The 16,797-nt window shown below is 37.4% G+C and overlaps 1 protein-coding gene across 1 annotated transcript in view; it reads right to left on the bottom strand.

The window, feature by feature from the left end:
- Nucleotides 1–395: 395 nt before the first annotated feature.
- LOC107658058 (39S ribosomal protein L11, mitochondrial-like) overlaps nucleotides 396–16,797 on the bottom strand; it is a 30,679-nt gene continuing 14,277 nt past the window's right edge. Inside the window, exons 3-6 of the mRNA XM_016446465.1 lie at nucleotides 8,810–8,905; nucleotides 3,111–3,204; nucleotides 2,479–2,638; nucleotides 396–799 (exon numbers count right to left, since the gene is read on the bottom strand). Coding sequence (XP_016301951.1) covers nucleotides 691–799; nucleotides 2,479–2,638; nucleotides 3,111–3,204; nucleotides 8,810–8,905 — 459 coding nt within the window. The 3' untranslated portion in view covers nucleotides 396–690. The remainder of the gene's footprint in view (nucleotides 800–2,478; nucleotides 2,639–3,110; nucleotides 3,205–8,809; nucleotides 8,906–16,797) is intronic.

The raw sequence follows: 16,797 nt of genomic DNA, 5'->3' as shown, positions 1-16,797 counted from the left end.
AGTTTTTCAATCCATGAATAAAATAAGGCGTGTGGTAAACTGCACACACTCACACCCCAATCGGTCTTATGTAGTTACTAAAAACATGTTTTTAAAAAGAAACATAACTGCTTAAAAAATTCATGTTTTCAGTATGGGTGTGTGTAATTTACTTTGTAGAGCAAAACAGCCAAGTATTGTCAATTTATATTTACCACAGATCTTGCTTATTATAAAAATAAATCTGGAAAGAACCCAAAGCTCTATATATAGAACCCAAAAGCTATATACTGAATATATATAGTGTTAAAATTATCCTTATTTGTCAATGCATATCAACCTTTGTCACAGTGTTGCCAAAGGGCAATCTACTTCAGCAAAGATGTCAGAAGACACAGCAGCTATAAAAAACCCTGTATTATTACCCAGAGATAGTTAGGAGAGACGGGTAAGCCAATGGATGTGAGAGAAAGAGTAGGTCAAAGTGGCTCAGAGGCCTAAAGAAGGTTGTAGGAGGCAGAGAAAAGAAAAGAGAAAGTGGGGGAGGTAGAGAGAAGTCAGGAGGCAGGATAGAATCAACAATGAGAGATACTGAGGAAAAAAATACACTTCAATACATTTGGATGCAAATGAGCAGCATTATATTAGAAAAACACATCCATGTGAGCGGGGGTTTCGTATTGATAAATAACTCTAGCACACAGGAGCTCTTCATTTCTTCTTTACTGCTGCTGCTGCCTCAGCGGCTGCTGCCTCGGCTTCTGTCTTCAGTCTCTCCTCGCGCTCTCGGAGAAACTCCCCGTACTCTTCTGATGACAGGCTGACAGAGGGATGACAGGAGAGGAGAGGGGGAGCATTGTGAGAGTGGCAGAAGAGGAAACAGACAGAGAAGACGGAGATTAGAGGCATATCAACAGATACATCTACATTACATTAGAATTTCCAACATTTCTAGCAATCGATTGAAATGCAAGGCGAGCATTGCTCTTCCCTCGCACAAATGATGGGTCTGGGCATTTATGCCTCAGTGACATGGTTCATTTATTAAAGAGGTTCGGTTTAAGAAAAGACAAGACTCTGCTAACAGAACAGGCTGCTTTTTTTTTTTTTTGCCTGTCTAAATGTTGCCAAATTTCAATGGCTCAATGACATTTGATGTCGCAGAGACTGAGGATATAGATAAGGCTCTGGTAGCTGTCAAGCAAACACTCCTCTAATGAATAGTCTCAATACATAAGATAGCAGCATCCCTTACAATTTCTCAGCGTTATTAAGGCATTAATTATACAAAACATGAGTTTTATGATTCATTTTTAAAAGGCTGCAGATCAAGCACAATTCTCAACAGTGAGAAATGGCATAAAATTCCAAATGAGCACGAGAACTGAAGTCATTGGCGAGCGTGTGAAGTAAGACTTGATTTATTCAGCCATTATTTATTCACATCTCTTATTAAGGTCTTTACTAGGTGGTGGGATGCCTGCAATATTTATACAAGGAAAAGATGGATGTTTAAAACTCACAGTGGAGACCAGACATGCCGAAAACACAAAAGATGCTTGAAAATAGTTTTTAATATAAATCATGCCTACGAATGCATTTCTTAATAAAACTAATTATTTCAATTAGATTTTTTTAAAGAGATATACTACCATTCAAAAGTCTGGAAATCGCAAGATCTTTAATGTTTTTGAGAGAAGTCTCGCCCAGGCTGCATTTATTTGATCAAAAATACAGTAAATATTGTGAAATATTTCACATCTCTTATTAAGGTCTTTACTAGGTGGTGGGATGCCTGCAATATTTATACAAGGAAAAGATGGATGTTTAAAACTCACAGTGGAGACCAGACATGCCGAAAACACAAAAGATGCTTGAAAATAGTTTTTAATATAAATCATGCCTACGAATGCATTTCTTAATAAAACTAATTATTTCAATTAGATTTTTTTAAAGAGATATACTACCATTCAAAAGTCTGGAAATCGCAAGATCTTTAATGTTTTTGAGAGAAGTCTCGCCCAGGCTGCATTTATTTGATCAAAAATACAGTAAATATTGTGAAATATTGTTACAAATTAAATTAACTGTTTACTATTTTAATATATTTTAAAATGTAATTTATTCCTGTAATGTTAAAGCTAGATTTCAGTGTCACATGTCCTTCCGAAATCATTCTAATATGCTGATTATTTAATGTGCTCAAGAAACATCTTATTATTAGCAATGCTGATATATTAATACTTAATTAAATAATATAATTATAATAAATGTAATAAAAACTGATTAATGCATCCTTGATCAATACAATGATTAATTCTTATTATACTCTACATTTTTGGCTATTACATAATTCTTGTACCTTTATTTCTGTTATTCTGTAGCTTTGAAGACTTTGCTAATGTTCTACATTGTGAAAAACGGCAAGAATGATTCTATCCAAACATTGTATTGTATGTTGTGAAGAATGCAGTAGAATGAAGTTTGAAGGACTCTCACTCATTGACGACTTTGATGCCGAGGGATCTGGCTGAACCGATGATGCTCTTGACAACGTTCTGCATAGAGATGTCTCGCAGGTTAAAGCTGTCATCCTGTGATTTGACCCGTGCAATCTCATATACGGCCCTCGCCGTCACCATACCTGCGATCTCATGCCCTGAGTGGAGGAACAAGGCGGGAGGGGAAAGAGGGGGACGAAACACAGTTGCACAGAAAGAGAAACCAGCAGGAGGTGTGGTTGGTCGTGATTGAGAAAAATGGAAGTGGAGATGGAGTGAAGGGGAGAGGTAACGGAAAGAGAGGGGAAGGGGAAAGAGTGGGCGCATAAGAAAGAATAATTGAGGTGGAGTGAAACGTATGAAAATGAAGCAAATCCATAATTCTCTTTTTTTAACATGCCACCTTCACCGCAGCGCTCCCCTTAGTAATTGCACAGCTCTCCACCAGTGCAGCTCATCGTCAATATATCATCAGTCAAAAAATTCAATCTGAACCAAAACACCCTGCAGGGGGAAGTCTGTCCATTACTGAAACATAAGGCGGTGGCGAGATATACAAATAGACTGCTGAGAGATGGAAGGAAGGATGTATGGCCACAGCCGCCCTTGGCTGTGATAGGTCTCGCTTACCAGTCTTTCCGGCTCCTTTTTCAATGCCGGCGGCCTGTTTCAAGAAGTAAGACACAGTGGGCTGCCCAATTTTCAGGTCATACGTCCTGTCCGACTGGAGGAAAGAATAGAGGGGTAAGCTCAGTCAGAAACATCACGCCCATTCAAACTAACCCAGGTCCCTCAGGTCACTTTTGAGCTAGGTGGATTAAAAATTAAAGCAATAAACATACAAAGAAATGGGCTTGGTAGGATTTCATGTTTTAAAAGCTTCTTATGCTCACCAAGGCTGCATTTACTTGATCAAAAATGCAGTAGAAACCATAATATTAAATATTATCACATTTTAAAAGAACTATTTTCTATTTGAATATATTTTAAAATGTAATTTATTTCTGTGATGGCAAAGATTAATTTTCAGCAGTCATTACTCCAGTCTTCAGTGTCACTTGATCCTTCAGAAATCATTCTAATATGCTGATTTGCTGCTGAATTATTATCAATTATTATTAGTGCTCAGATATTAATAATGGTTCTTATTATAATCAGTGTTGAAAACATTGCTGCTTAATATTTCAGAAACTGTGATACATTTTTCAGGAATCTTTGATGAATAGAACATTCAAAAGATCAGCATTTATCTGAAATCTTTTGTAACATTATAAATGTCCTTACTGTCACTTTTGATCAGTTTAATTTTATCTTGCAAAACAAAAGTAAGATAAATGGAACTTTGAATGGTAATGTATACATTTGTATCGTTGGTAATTATGTTTGTCTAAAATGCTGTGACAGAAATTTCCTATTAGTCTAAAACAGTCAACAAATTATTTGCTTTAAATTGCCATTAAACTTCGCTTAACGGTCACCGTCCCACCTGTAGGACGCTTGGCGCTCTTTTTTTGTTGTCCCTTTTCTCTATCAAATCTTTTAGTAATCATCATATCTCAATCATATATCATTTGAAAGCTTAGAAGCACAAGATTCATCCTGTGAAAACCATTTTGAAATCGGACATTGCGTTACCATGCAAATGGTACTTTAAAATCTTTTGGCGGTCTCCTCCCCCTTAGTGGGCGGTGTCATATTACAAAATGCATTACAGTCTTTTAGAATCAAACCTTTTTATAATCTTGACAAAACATATCATTGGAAAGGTCTGAGTCTCAGGATTCCATATTTTTTATTTTGAGATAGAAGTAATATTGACAGAGAAATCTAGACATTTGTGACAGAAAAATGCATTAAAAAAATTAAATGGAGTTTGGATGGCACCCGGTGGCTGTTTGTGGTATAACGCCCTAAATAAAATCTCACAGGAACCTCAGTTTTTTTCAGATCAACTTCAAATTTGGAACATAACTTATTTAGACACAAGGCTTTAATTTTATACAAATTTTAGAGTAAAACCTGTTATGTAAAATATTTATTATATATACAATATAATAAAATTAATATAGTGCATTTTCTTTACAGTAAATTTAAACTTCCATAACTTTTTGATACTTAATTTTTTTTTTTTAAATCCACTTTTGCGATAATCTGCTGATTTTCTTCTTTAAAAAGAGACCAACCTTATGTCTGTATTCCAAAGTGTTCATAAATTACAACAAAAATGGGGGGTGACAGTTAAGGGGTTAAATTCCCCATCTAGCCTTTTTACTTAATAATACAAAATTAATTATCAAAATGACTTTAACACTTTATATTTACATAAAGGTTTACATGCATTCATATGGAAGAAATATCCAAAAATATAATAATGAATAAATTATAAGATGTGTAAAAATGATATAAATAAGACAAATAAAATTAGAAATTATATAAAAAAAGACAAATTAAATTTCCTGAGAAAAGCTTGTTCTTTTCCATAAAACTAAAATGCTTGGTGATCACTGGCTGCCAAGTTTAGTGGCAATTTTGCTTGGTTTGTTTTCTTACAAAGAACCAATAGAAGTCATTAAAAAGTAGTTTTTCCCTTTGGTGTCTTATCATGCCTAAGACACCACGTGAACCAGGACTGCAACTGTTGCCCCCTCAAAAAAAAGAAGAAGAAGAGGTGTGCTCACTATAAGAGCATACATTAAAAAAAGCTTTGCTTGCCAACAAAAGAAAAAGAGAAAATGTCAATTAAACCCATGTTGTGTGAATAGCATCTAAATTAAGTAAAATGTCAGTGTCATAAAATCATATAAAAAAATACATAATAAATGATAAATAAAGCTTACAATATCGGAGAAAACCCTTGTGTACTGCAGGTAAATCTGCAATATTATGGATTGCAAGTTGAGTTTGTTTTTGACGATTATCTGTCGAGACTGCGGGAACAGAAGGTTATTTTCGTTTTCGGATTTGTGGGCGTCAAGCTATCGCTCTCGGTCTATCAGTCTCATCGCACATAGCGGGTGGTATCACTAACACTATCCTCTTCGAGAGCGAGAGGAGCTAAAATCCTATAGCATCCAACAGAGTCTCTGGAGCCTGACAGAACCTCATTGGCATCCACAGACTCTGACAGCCTCTCATAAACTCAGAATCGAGTCGAGTGAAGCCAGACGCACACATCCACACCCTCCGTTCCCCCGGCACACACCCTCGACAGTCAGGCCTGCCGAAACCAAAGCTTTAAGGCAGGGATTAGTCTGCATAGAGAGGCTCAAAAACAATGAGTGTGCAGCAGACAGCTTAATGGGACAACTGGGACTTCACAGGCAGTCTGACTTGGGGAGACAGCCTGGCTAAAATGCATTGCAGCCATCCGGCTCAAGCCTAAAGCAAGCATTGTGCTGCGAACTCGACCAGAATATTCTCTACACCCCCTGGAGCTAAGGATCACGTAGCACAGGCTAATCTTCAATCCCTGTCGAATGCTCATCAGTATAGTGAGGACGCTAGCTTTAGGGCCTAATCTGCCTGTAGGACTCGAAGAATAAATCATAAAAAGTATTTTTCCTTTTGTTTGGCAATGGGAGTTTTATATTCCACATGTCTTGAAAGAATAGTTCACCCAATAAATAAACATTCTGTCATCATTTACTCAACCTCATGTCCTTTGAAACATGTCTGCCTTTATCTTTTGTGGAACATAAAGACAGTATTTATAGCAGGATGTCCAAACTTCTATTTTCTATGCAATGGCCTGCAATACAGTACACGAGTCATTTTGACTCTTTTTATTTTGCCCTTTTTCCTTTTTGTAGCTAGGTCTTTATATATTTTCATTGTTGAGGCTTTCTTAAGAATGCTCACAATGTTGTTTTTCATACAAAATAAAGAAAATCACGCGAGTTTGGAACCACATGAGGGTTAGTAAATGATGACAATTTTTATTTTGGAGTGACCTGTTCCTTTAAGAGTCTCATAAATACTGCATAAAACTAAAAGTATAACGTTTAAGTGTACACAGTTCTTCCTCTCTTTGCTCACCATTCTTTTTGATTTACTCCATTGCTCTTGTATTTCTTTATGCACTGCAAAGTGCCTTTGTGTTGGGTAAGAAAGACACTAACTAATTAACTAACTAAATAGTTAAAACAATAGTAAAATTTTTTATTTTGAAATCGCAATGGAAAGATATTGATGTATGATCAAAGTCAGTCTTTGTTATGATGCAGGTTACTCGACACGGGCAAAATGCAATCAAGGATTTTTTCAAATCGAGTACTCGAATTGAATCGAGGAATCGTGACAGCCCTAGATATTTGTTTAATAAAGATTTACAATTGGATATGTAACTTGTATAATAAATTTGGACAGCTGGTTAAGAAGAGTAGTGCTACATATCTAAGCAATCAGACATGTAAATAAAAATGAATAAAAGGTATGTTGTCATTGTTATCTAAAACAAAAACATTTTCATTAACTAAAAAGCTGAAATAATATATAAAAATTAGATTTAAAAAATGTAAGAAACTTACACAATAATTAAAATTGTACTTACACAATAATTAAAATTGTACAGGCTGAAACTTACACAAAAATTCAAAACAAGTGTAGGCTGAAATATATAAAAAAACACAACAAAATTGCTAAAAATGAAAACTTATATTAAATTAAATACTGGAAGAAAAAAAAACGAATTCAACATATTAATAAATACTAATAGTATATTTAAAAGAACATTGGTAACGAGGGACAACCAACCACAGCATAAGCAAATTTTGCATAGATGAGCACAACTCACAGACTTCAGAGTATGTAAAATGTAGTTATTTATTATTATTGCAAAAAAACAAAACAAAAAAAACACGAGAAATGATCAAGCCAACAAGTCAAAAATCACAGTGAGCTGTTGCAAGTGTATTCAAAGAACGAATGATGAATGACAACAGCATGAGGTGGACGTTTTCCTCTCTCTCTCCCTCAGAAAACGTCTTGCATCTGGTCCTGGAACGAGAGCTGATGTACCTGCAGAGGAGTGCCAACAACAAAGGCTGACAATTCCCACCCTCGGGCAACCACGACTGACAGGACGACACAAAGGGATGAGCTAAATGAAGGTGACATTGTTGCTGAAGATGTCTAGTTCTACTTTATGCAACAGAAGTCTCTGAATTCAAACTGTGGCAGAACTGGACCACGGACATTTGCTTAATCGGCTCAGAAGAAAAGATTATGTGTTTGGGTTCTGACTGAGACCGAGCATTAGACATGAGCCAGAGACATTAAAACACCCCAGACTGGATTGTGTGGCAGTGACCCAGCATAATGCGGCCATATAATTTCCTCACAATGTCTGCACCGCCGTCTGGACTGCCACAGCATCACCCCATTTCGCTTACAGACACAGAGGGTTATCGAAACTGGGACTTCCAATTGAAATCACACAAGAGCTTTTCAACAGTTCGGTAATGTAAAAGAAATGGAGACCTGTAATGAGAACTCTCATTTCACGCAGTCGTGCCACTTTAAAATCTGTGAGCAATGACCCCTCCATAATAAAAAGCCATTTCTCACAACCTTCATAATGGGCCTTTGCTCAAATGCCCCCGTCGTTGACTCGGCAAGCATTGCTAACAGCCATCAATCCTTCTTTATTTAAAAGACTGAGAATATGAGGAGAAAATGCTAGACCTCTCATTTTGTTACAGAGGGCGGATGAAAAATGGGAGAGACTTGATTAGAAGAGACAGAGCGATCGTACGAGAGAAACAAAGACTAAAAGGTGTCAGGGAAAAAGCTGCTAATGCACACAATTGAGGGATCCATCAAATGGCCCCATTTCTCCAAGAAACTTGGAGTTGGAGTACATTTACAAGCTTTGCCTCCAAGCACAAAAGTGTGTCCTTGACAAAAACATTATAATAAATGTGCTGAGAAGGTGAGCGGTGAGATAAACCTAGGCCAGATGAACATTACATACGCAGCATCAATGACTATTCCTCATTTATGAGTCACGCTCCGATCGGGAAAGCTCTGTTCTTCTGTTTAATCCACTTCGCTCAATACCTTCATTTGATCATAATGTCAGAAGAAGGCCTAATCCGCGCTTTGGCATTCGAGACGCATCTAATGCTGTTTGCTAATGCGCCTGGGATGTGAATGTAAACGAGCACCTCCAGGGACTCATAAAATGAGAAAACAAGCGGCAAAACAAATGAGAGCAAGATTGATTGAAAGCAATAAGGTGTATTATGAGGCCCTCAAGACTTCACATCTGTGGCTGATTGGTAAAGTGGTGTTGACGTGAAAACAGTATTCCTAATGAGTGGTTACATTACCTTCACGTTGATCTTGATGGGAAGAGGAATGCCTTCTTTGAGCTCTTTGGTTTTCTCATTGAAGTCTTTGCAGAAGGCCCCGATGGGAATTCCTTTCTGGAAAAGAAGGCATAGGAAGAACATTCAGAAAGGTTTAGACCCACACCCATTTTAGCCCGTTGTTCACTGTGGCATTCTTTTGATGAATACCAATAGCCATTTAGAGTGGCTGCATGGTGTCAATCATTCGATAACTCATTGGTGCACTGTGAATGCCTCGGCATGCTTGGATGCCTGCGTGAGTGAGTGAGAAAGCGAATGAGAGAGGCTAGTGGAAGCCTATTTACCCAAGGGTCTGAGTATATGTGTGTGTGTATGTCAGAGTATGGCAGTCATCATGCCTATGAGACTCCAGATAAATTAGATTCTCTTTCCTGGCCCTTGCCAGGCAGAAAGCTAAATGTATAGCTGACATTAAGTCAACATTGGCTGCCATTTCTCCTGTGCGGCTTCACCAGAGAGTGTTTTCTGTGGGTTGACTGCGGAGGCGGCTGCTAATCTGTAATCTTATTACAGTTGTAAAAGTTTTCCTTGCACTTGAAGGATCCATTGTGACTGAAACAATTGTTTTATCCTGTGGTAGATGTTACAGAGATTTATTTAACAGTCGGAAACTATTAGGAAAGGGCTGCTAATGCAGTTTCAATGAGACACCACACTCACGGATCTGATCTCCCTCAGTTAATGCACTGACAGTTTGATGCATATGGCACTGATAAATGCCAAGAACTGGCAAATGAGTGGCATAAGATCTTTGAAGCATCTACTAGCAAATATATAAATATGTAGAATTATAATAGTGGATGTTTCAGAGTTATGTCTGTTAAAGCAATAAGCCCCAAGAAGCCGTGGTTTACAGTGAATTTATAAATAAATTCACTGTAAACAACGCCTTCACGGGGCTTATTGCTTTTATAAAACGATTATTCCATATACGTAGTAAGGTTTCACAAAATAAAACAGAGCAAATTAACTGTAATGATATTAATAAAAACATTATTCTTCTGCCAAACAATGTAGTTGCCGAGCAACACACAGACGTAAATAAAGGTGTATGTTTGTAGAGCAATTTACAACAGCTTAGAACGCGGCTCAACCAATCAGAATCAAGGACCGGAACTATCCGTTTTATAAGAAATAATTTGTACTAATTACTATTAGATGGACATAAATTCTGATTTCTAAGTCATATTAATATACACTATCATTCCAACATTTGTGATCATGTAATTGAAAGATGTCTTTCAGGCGAAGGCTACATTTATTTGATCTAAATACAGTAAAAAGTAATACTGTGAAATATTATTACAATTTAAAACCTGCTATTTTGAAATGTAATTTATTCTTGTGATGCAAAGCTTCATTTTCAGCATCATTACTCCAGTCTTCAGTGTCACATGATCTTTCAGAAATCATTCTAATATGCTGATTTAGTGCTCAAGAAACATTTATTATTATCATTGTTGAAAAATAGTTTAATACTGTACCGTTTAATATTTTTGTGGATACATGATAGATTTTTTTCAGGATTATCTGATGAAAAGAAAGTTCAGCATTTGAAATAAAAAAAATGTCTTAAACTTTATGAACTCTTTATGAACTCTTTACTATCACTTTTGATCAATTTCATGCATTTTTGTTGTTTAAAGAAGTATTAATGTCTTTTAAAAAAACTTACTGACCCCAAAGCAGTAGTGTATTTCACTAACTTTTCTGTATACATGATCACAGACTGATGAGCAATTATATGACTTTTTTTTTTCGAGGCATCAACCAGGGATTTGTGGTATTCAGAAATCATTAGAAATTTATATAAATGGAATTTTTAACTAAGCTAATGATGGGATTAACTGAAATGGAATTCAAAATTTTGCACAAACTGTTATGCATTTCAGATAAACAAACTTCCCTGAATAGCATGTTAAAACAAAATTAACCGAGCTTAGTCGCTTTAAATAGGCCAGTCAGACCTTTCCTGAGAGTAGGCGGTTCTTGGCCAAAATAAGCTCCAAAATATAACAGACTTTTTGGCAAAGTCAAAGATACATCCCTTATGTGATACACGGGCCAAGATAAACAGCACCTTTTGGCGCAAAATAAATTTGTAAAGAACTTCCTTCAAAGCACCACTGATGTTTGAGCCTAACTTCTAAATAAATACTGATGCAATCTTTTCAGATCATTTAAAGCAAACACTGTCATGCGAGAACAGTAAATATTTCCCCTTAAATCCAGAGGTATTACTGTTCAGCCAGTACGTTGCATAATAATCAAAAAATGTTAAACACTAATGAAATGAAAAACAAAAGCCCCGGATGGCAGGCAGCCCATCTCCCTCCTGACTTGGTTATTAATAGTAATCCCATGTCAACCCCACTAGCATCTCCCCGAGCTCTGACTTCAGCGAGAACAACAGATCTAAGTAAACAAGAAAGGCGGCGGGTGATTCCTAATTAAATATGGATTAATATTAAAGCTAGGTTGTTAGGAGAGCCTCAAAAACACTTGGGCTGCGATTCCACACCGCTTCTACTTCGTTTTTTCCACCCGCTGCTTTATAACTCCCTTTAAAGTTGTTGTTTTTGGTCTGAAAGAAGTTCAAGCAAAGCCACTAGGTGAGATGCGGACAGATCTGTGAGGAACCGGCCGTCTGACGATGGGGAGGAAGCAGGCAGGCAACAAGGATGAAAGGTTATGGCGGTGTACTGACATCAGACGCACAAGACATTCAAACTGTGCCAAACAAAGACAGGTACAATGGAAGAAACCGTAGTAATTGCGCTTTGTGTAGTGCTTTTAATATCATAAGTGTGGCCATTATAAAAATGGGAATCTGTCGTTGGTTGAAAAGACAAGGCTTGAAGATGAAGATTACTCTGGCAATCTTTACGATATAAGCTCCGGATGACCAAGACGTTGTGCCTTTAATGGCAGATACATTCACTTTCGAGCGCAGGCCAAATTGCCAGTCTAGCTCTCTAAAAACCAAGATCTAATCATCCAGAAGTCAAGCAGTCCAATTAAACCTCCTCTTTCCTCAAATGTGTTTGATAAAAGCAGGGCTGGGAAGAACAAAATGGCTGCAGTACATCACCTTGATGGGAGGCGTGCTACCAACCTTGGACACTGCACATTATTTATTATCGCAGATGAATATTAAAAGTGTTTATCATATCAATATCCTCTAGGCCATTCACAGTGAAGGTTCTGATGGAAGAAAAATCCTGGGTGAATTGTGTAAGAAGATAACCAGTCACAAATGCTTTCAAAATAATCATGCTTATAGATCAATTTGTTATGAAATATGTTCTTGGGAGACAAACAACTCTCTAACAGGGGGAATAATTTAATAACCAGACTAAAAACCCCTTCATCTAATATATGTTGTGCATGGCATCTGCATTCGAATTGTGTTTGTGATTCACAAAACATCTCCTCCTTTATTCATTCTTTTCATCAGTTCTCCCGCTTTGCATTTCTTTCATTATTATAACGTAAGCTTTCAGCTTCAGCAATTCTTTTTAACGAGATGGCCGCTGACATGGATGAATGACAAAAAGAGTGAGAACAGACTCAGAAATTAACAGTTGTTTCAGGCAGCTGAAGTAACAGATTGAGGGGCACATATATAAGTGTCTAATAATATTGCACACACGTGTGCATATTTCCTGTGAGGACAGAGAAGAACAGTGTTTCGTTCGAGTCATGTCTCCTATGAGAGCAATAATGAAGATCAATACTAACATTCAGGAGGTCCGTTTGACAAAGCGGGTGAAAGGCTTCAGAGCGCTGATGTATGGAGAGGACATAGGGGACCCGCATGAATAAAGAATGCATGTGTGAGGGCTGCGAGCTCATTCCATTAAAGAGAAGCAAAAGGAAAAGGAGCACGGTGGTGGGTTCAAGTGGTTCAATCACTTTACAGCAAAGCCTCTGAGGAGAAGGCATTAGAGGACAGTGTGACTTCCAACTAAGTGAAAACCTGCGTAATTAAATGCATGAATAAGAAATTAAGCAAATTAAAATGGTTAACAGTTCACATAAGAAAGGACAGAAGATGCTGGACAAAAAACTTCAGTGATGGGAATTGCTATATATATATATAAAATGAAATTACAGCAAAACGAGGCACTTAAAAGGATAGTGCACCAAAACAAAAATTTAATTGTGTTATTAATGCTTCATTCTCCCTAATGCTGGTGTAACTTTTGTGAAATCTGCAAAACACAAACAGAGAAGTTTTCCATGGAATTACAATGAAAAGCAGCTAAAGGTTCCAAGCTTAACAAAAATCATACAATAGTACCATAAAATTCATTAAAGCAGTGTTATTTTAATATTATTTATATACTAATATAGCATTTATTAAAGGGGTCATATGATGCGATTTAGAGGAGAAACAATAATGTACAGTATGTGGAAAATAATGTTTTTTTTTAACCTTAAACCGCATAAACACATTTCATTACACCAAATACACCAAATACTGTTCTTTTTAGCAGCATCATATGACCCCTTTAATATTTTGAATTGCTTTTACTTATATAGTTTCTGTTTTCATTTCAATTTGGTTTATGTTGTAGTAATTTTGTGCTTGTCATTTTTTTAAATGTATGATTTCATCAGTATTATTAATTTTTGTAATATTTCCAATTAGCCTTCATTTTTTATATTTAATTTTAGTCATTTTTAGTAGTTCCAACTTATTTCATTATAGGTAGTAGCCAAAGCAACATTCTTAATTTTTGTTAAAGTTTTTTTTTTTTTAAGTTCATCATCTAATATTTGAACTCTATTTCATATCTATTTCATATAGTTTTAGTTAACAATAACAACATTGTATTAAAGTGGCCTGTATAGTGTTATATTCTAAGTCGCATGTAGTCATCCAATATCTCTGTGCGACTAATAGAACAACTCCTTTTGTGTTCGATGAACATAAAGAAAGTCATACAGGTTCGGAACAACATGTGGGTGAGCAGATGATGACAGAATGATGAATGAATTTTCATTGTAGAGTGGACTATCCTTCTACGATAGAGACAATATGAAACAAAAGGATATAAAGAGTAAAGAGTGAGATAAAGAAGTGGGAGAGCATAACTACAGTTTCTTTTAGAGGGCTCTCTTTGTGTGGGATTTAGAGGACACGGCACTGCATGTTCCTTCCTCGTGCGCACTGATATGTAACGGTGAGTGAAACAGAAGTGCAAAAAAGGGCGTGTGTACACAAGCATGACAGGGGACGTGGCCTCAGGGCAGCAGGCAGGATTAATTGCCCCTGGCACCCAAGGACGGCAATTCATTGCCCACGCCAGAGTCCTGAAAGATGGGGGGTGTAGAAGAGGGGTTAATTAAACTCTGCAGTGTGAGACACTCTAATTAATTACTTCTCCTAATTTAATGTGCTGAACTCTTCCCGTTTTATTACATTCTTCCCTATAAGGGTGTCATACAGCTGATTAGCCTCAGACTCTCCAACCAGTCCAGCCCAACATGCAGTTGGAGACCCCAGGAGAGAAATGGGCAAAAAGGATTAATGATCCACGGGCGATCACAGAATGTTTGCATCAGATATTGTGGAATCCTAACATAAAAGTTTGTCAGAATGGCTAATGGCTTTATCTTTGATCATCCCAAATTCCCCTGTAACCTCAAACACATCTAAAAACACATCTCTCTTTTTTTTTTTTTTTAAGTACAAACAGTGATGATTAATGCGTTCAAAGCGAATGCCACAGGGTGAGACGTGCCACCGGGGACACATTATTTTCGGGTCAATTTTACGGTGCCTTTTTTCAGTCAATATTGATAGCTATACCTACTTCAGTCGGAAGAAAAAAATAACATGTTGCTCCTCTAGATGAGGATGCAGCCTCACCGTGTCCTTGAATATGAGGTGTGCTGCCTTGAAATCGGTTTATTACAGCAAAACAAACAGATTTATTTACGGATATTAAAACGCAGGGTGAAGGTCTAAGACACAGCATGAGGCTCCGCGGCATTGAAAAGTTAAAAGGGACAATAAGTATGTGAAAGTGAAAGTGAAAGTGACGTGACATGTGGCCAAGTATGGTGACCCATACTCGGAATTAGTGCTCTGCATTTACACATCCAAAGTGCACACACACAGCAGTGAACACACACAAACCGTGAACACACACCCGGAGCAGTGCTCTGAGGGAGCCGTATGTATCTGTGCCGATGTCTAACGTCTGATGGAAATCAGCGAGTGTGAAAAGATTTCATTAAACGTATGTTATTAAAGTAAAGAGCCCAATTCCTCAGATCCACTCTTCAGAGAATTACATCGCATCAGAGAATGTCTTATCTTATCAGAGCTCTGCAACATTGCAGTTGGTTAATCAGGAAGACTGATAATTAACCGAGTATCATTATCAGTTGAGTCAGGGTTGGTTTTAATAGTAAGATTTATAGATATTTTAAGTTCCGGGAAAAAAAAGGAGGACTTTAAGGTATTGATTTATGATCAAAAACAGTATATCAAGCCGTGCGCTCATTGGGAGAATCTTCCAGTCTGTAAGACAGATTGTTTCACTGTGGCTGGAGAGCATGTGTGGTGTCAGCTAAGAGCTCTAATGCGTAGCAGATGGATGCAGTGAGGAATGTCTTGGGACGAACTTCTGCCAGTGCACACCTGGGGCACCAATCAGGCCCGTAACATTTCCAAAAGGCATTTTTTTATAAAAGTCTTTACCAACTTTATGGGGGCGAAAGTGTTGACTGTGCACTGCTGGACTCTTGTTGTCTCATTTTCTCCGCCGTTCTCACTCCCTCCGTGCTGAAAGCTATCCAGATCAGAGTGACCTTCAACCACTTCAGCCCCATGGGGAGAGAGAGAGAGCGAGTGAGAGAGATGGCGATAGAGATGGAGAGGGAGAATGGAGTAGTGGGTGGGGCTAAAAAAGGCGAAAAAAATATCGAAGGCAAGGAATGGAAAATGTCTGGAAACCAGTGGTGCACATAGACGACTGTGACAAGAAAGATGACTTTGCCTTCTCTATGCCTTTCTTTCCCATCTGGCTGATTAAAACTCCAAGATGACCCCTCACCATTAATAAATGAGGTGAACATTGTAAAGAAAAAATACAAGAGAAGTAACCTTTGATTTCACATAGGCCACAAAGAGAACGGAAACTGGCCTGTCAGAGCAGTCGTGGGAGAAATTTTACAGATAACGAGATTCAGCTCAATCTCCTGTCACACTGGTGCTCTGATCATGCAAGAGCAGTTCCTACCTCAGACTCATTAATATTAAGTTTCCGCCTCAACTTTTCCTCCTTATTCTACATAATTAAAATGGACCGATGTGTGTATTTTTTCAAAGGGGCCAGTGTGTGTAAAATCAGATAGGGCTGATGTTGAACCATATTATGTTCACAGCTTGCTTTTCATATTTTTTCAACCCCCTGAAGTATTCATTATTTCCAACAAATGTCTTATCTGGGATGTCATGTTTAGAGTATGATATTTCAAGAATTATGATTGCCTGGCTCACAGGAATTGGTAGATATATAGAAAATCGTGTTGCTTCCAGGTCCAAATGATTCAGCCACAAATATTTTTATAATTGGCCCCAATAGTTGCAAAACAAAGTTTCTAGGCATGGGTGGTGTTGGAGCATTAGCTGCATCCATAAAGACACAAAAGATACTGACAAATGTGTTTTGATCTTAAAGCATAAGCATTGATTGTCTGACCACGATCAAAATGTGAGATATAGTTGCTTAAGCTACAACATATTGCTCAATTTAAGGGACTAAATTGGAATTGTCTATCTACAATACCTAATAACACGTGTGCCTGACAAAGGTCTTTGACCGAAAGGTTGCCACTTTTAACTTTTTCTAAATAAAGGGGGAATAACACTGTGCAGATCTTTTTTTGTATTACCTACAATACCTCGAAATACGGGCATAGAAGTAGGT

This window comes from Sinocyclocheilus anshuiensis, unplaced genomic scaffold (genome assembly GCF_001515605.1).
Source record: "Sinocyclocheilus anshuiensis isolate Anshui unplaced genomic scaffold, SAMN03320099.WGS_v1.1 scaffold227, whole genome shotgun sequence".
Taxonomy (NCBI): domain Eukaryota; kingdom Metazoa; phylum Chordata; class Actinopteri; order Cypriniformes; family Cyprinidae; genus Sinocyclocheilus; species Sinocyclocheilus anshuiensis.
This window is presented reverse-complemented; position numbering and strand designations above follow the sequence as displayed.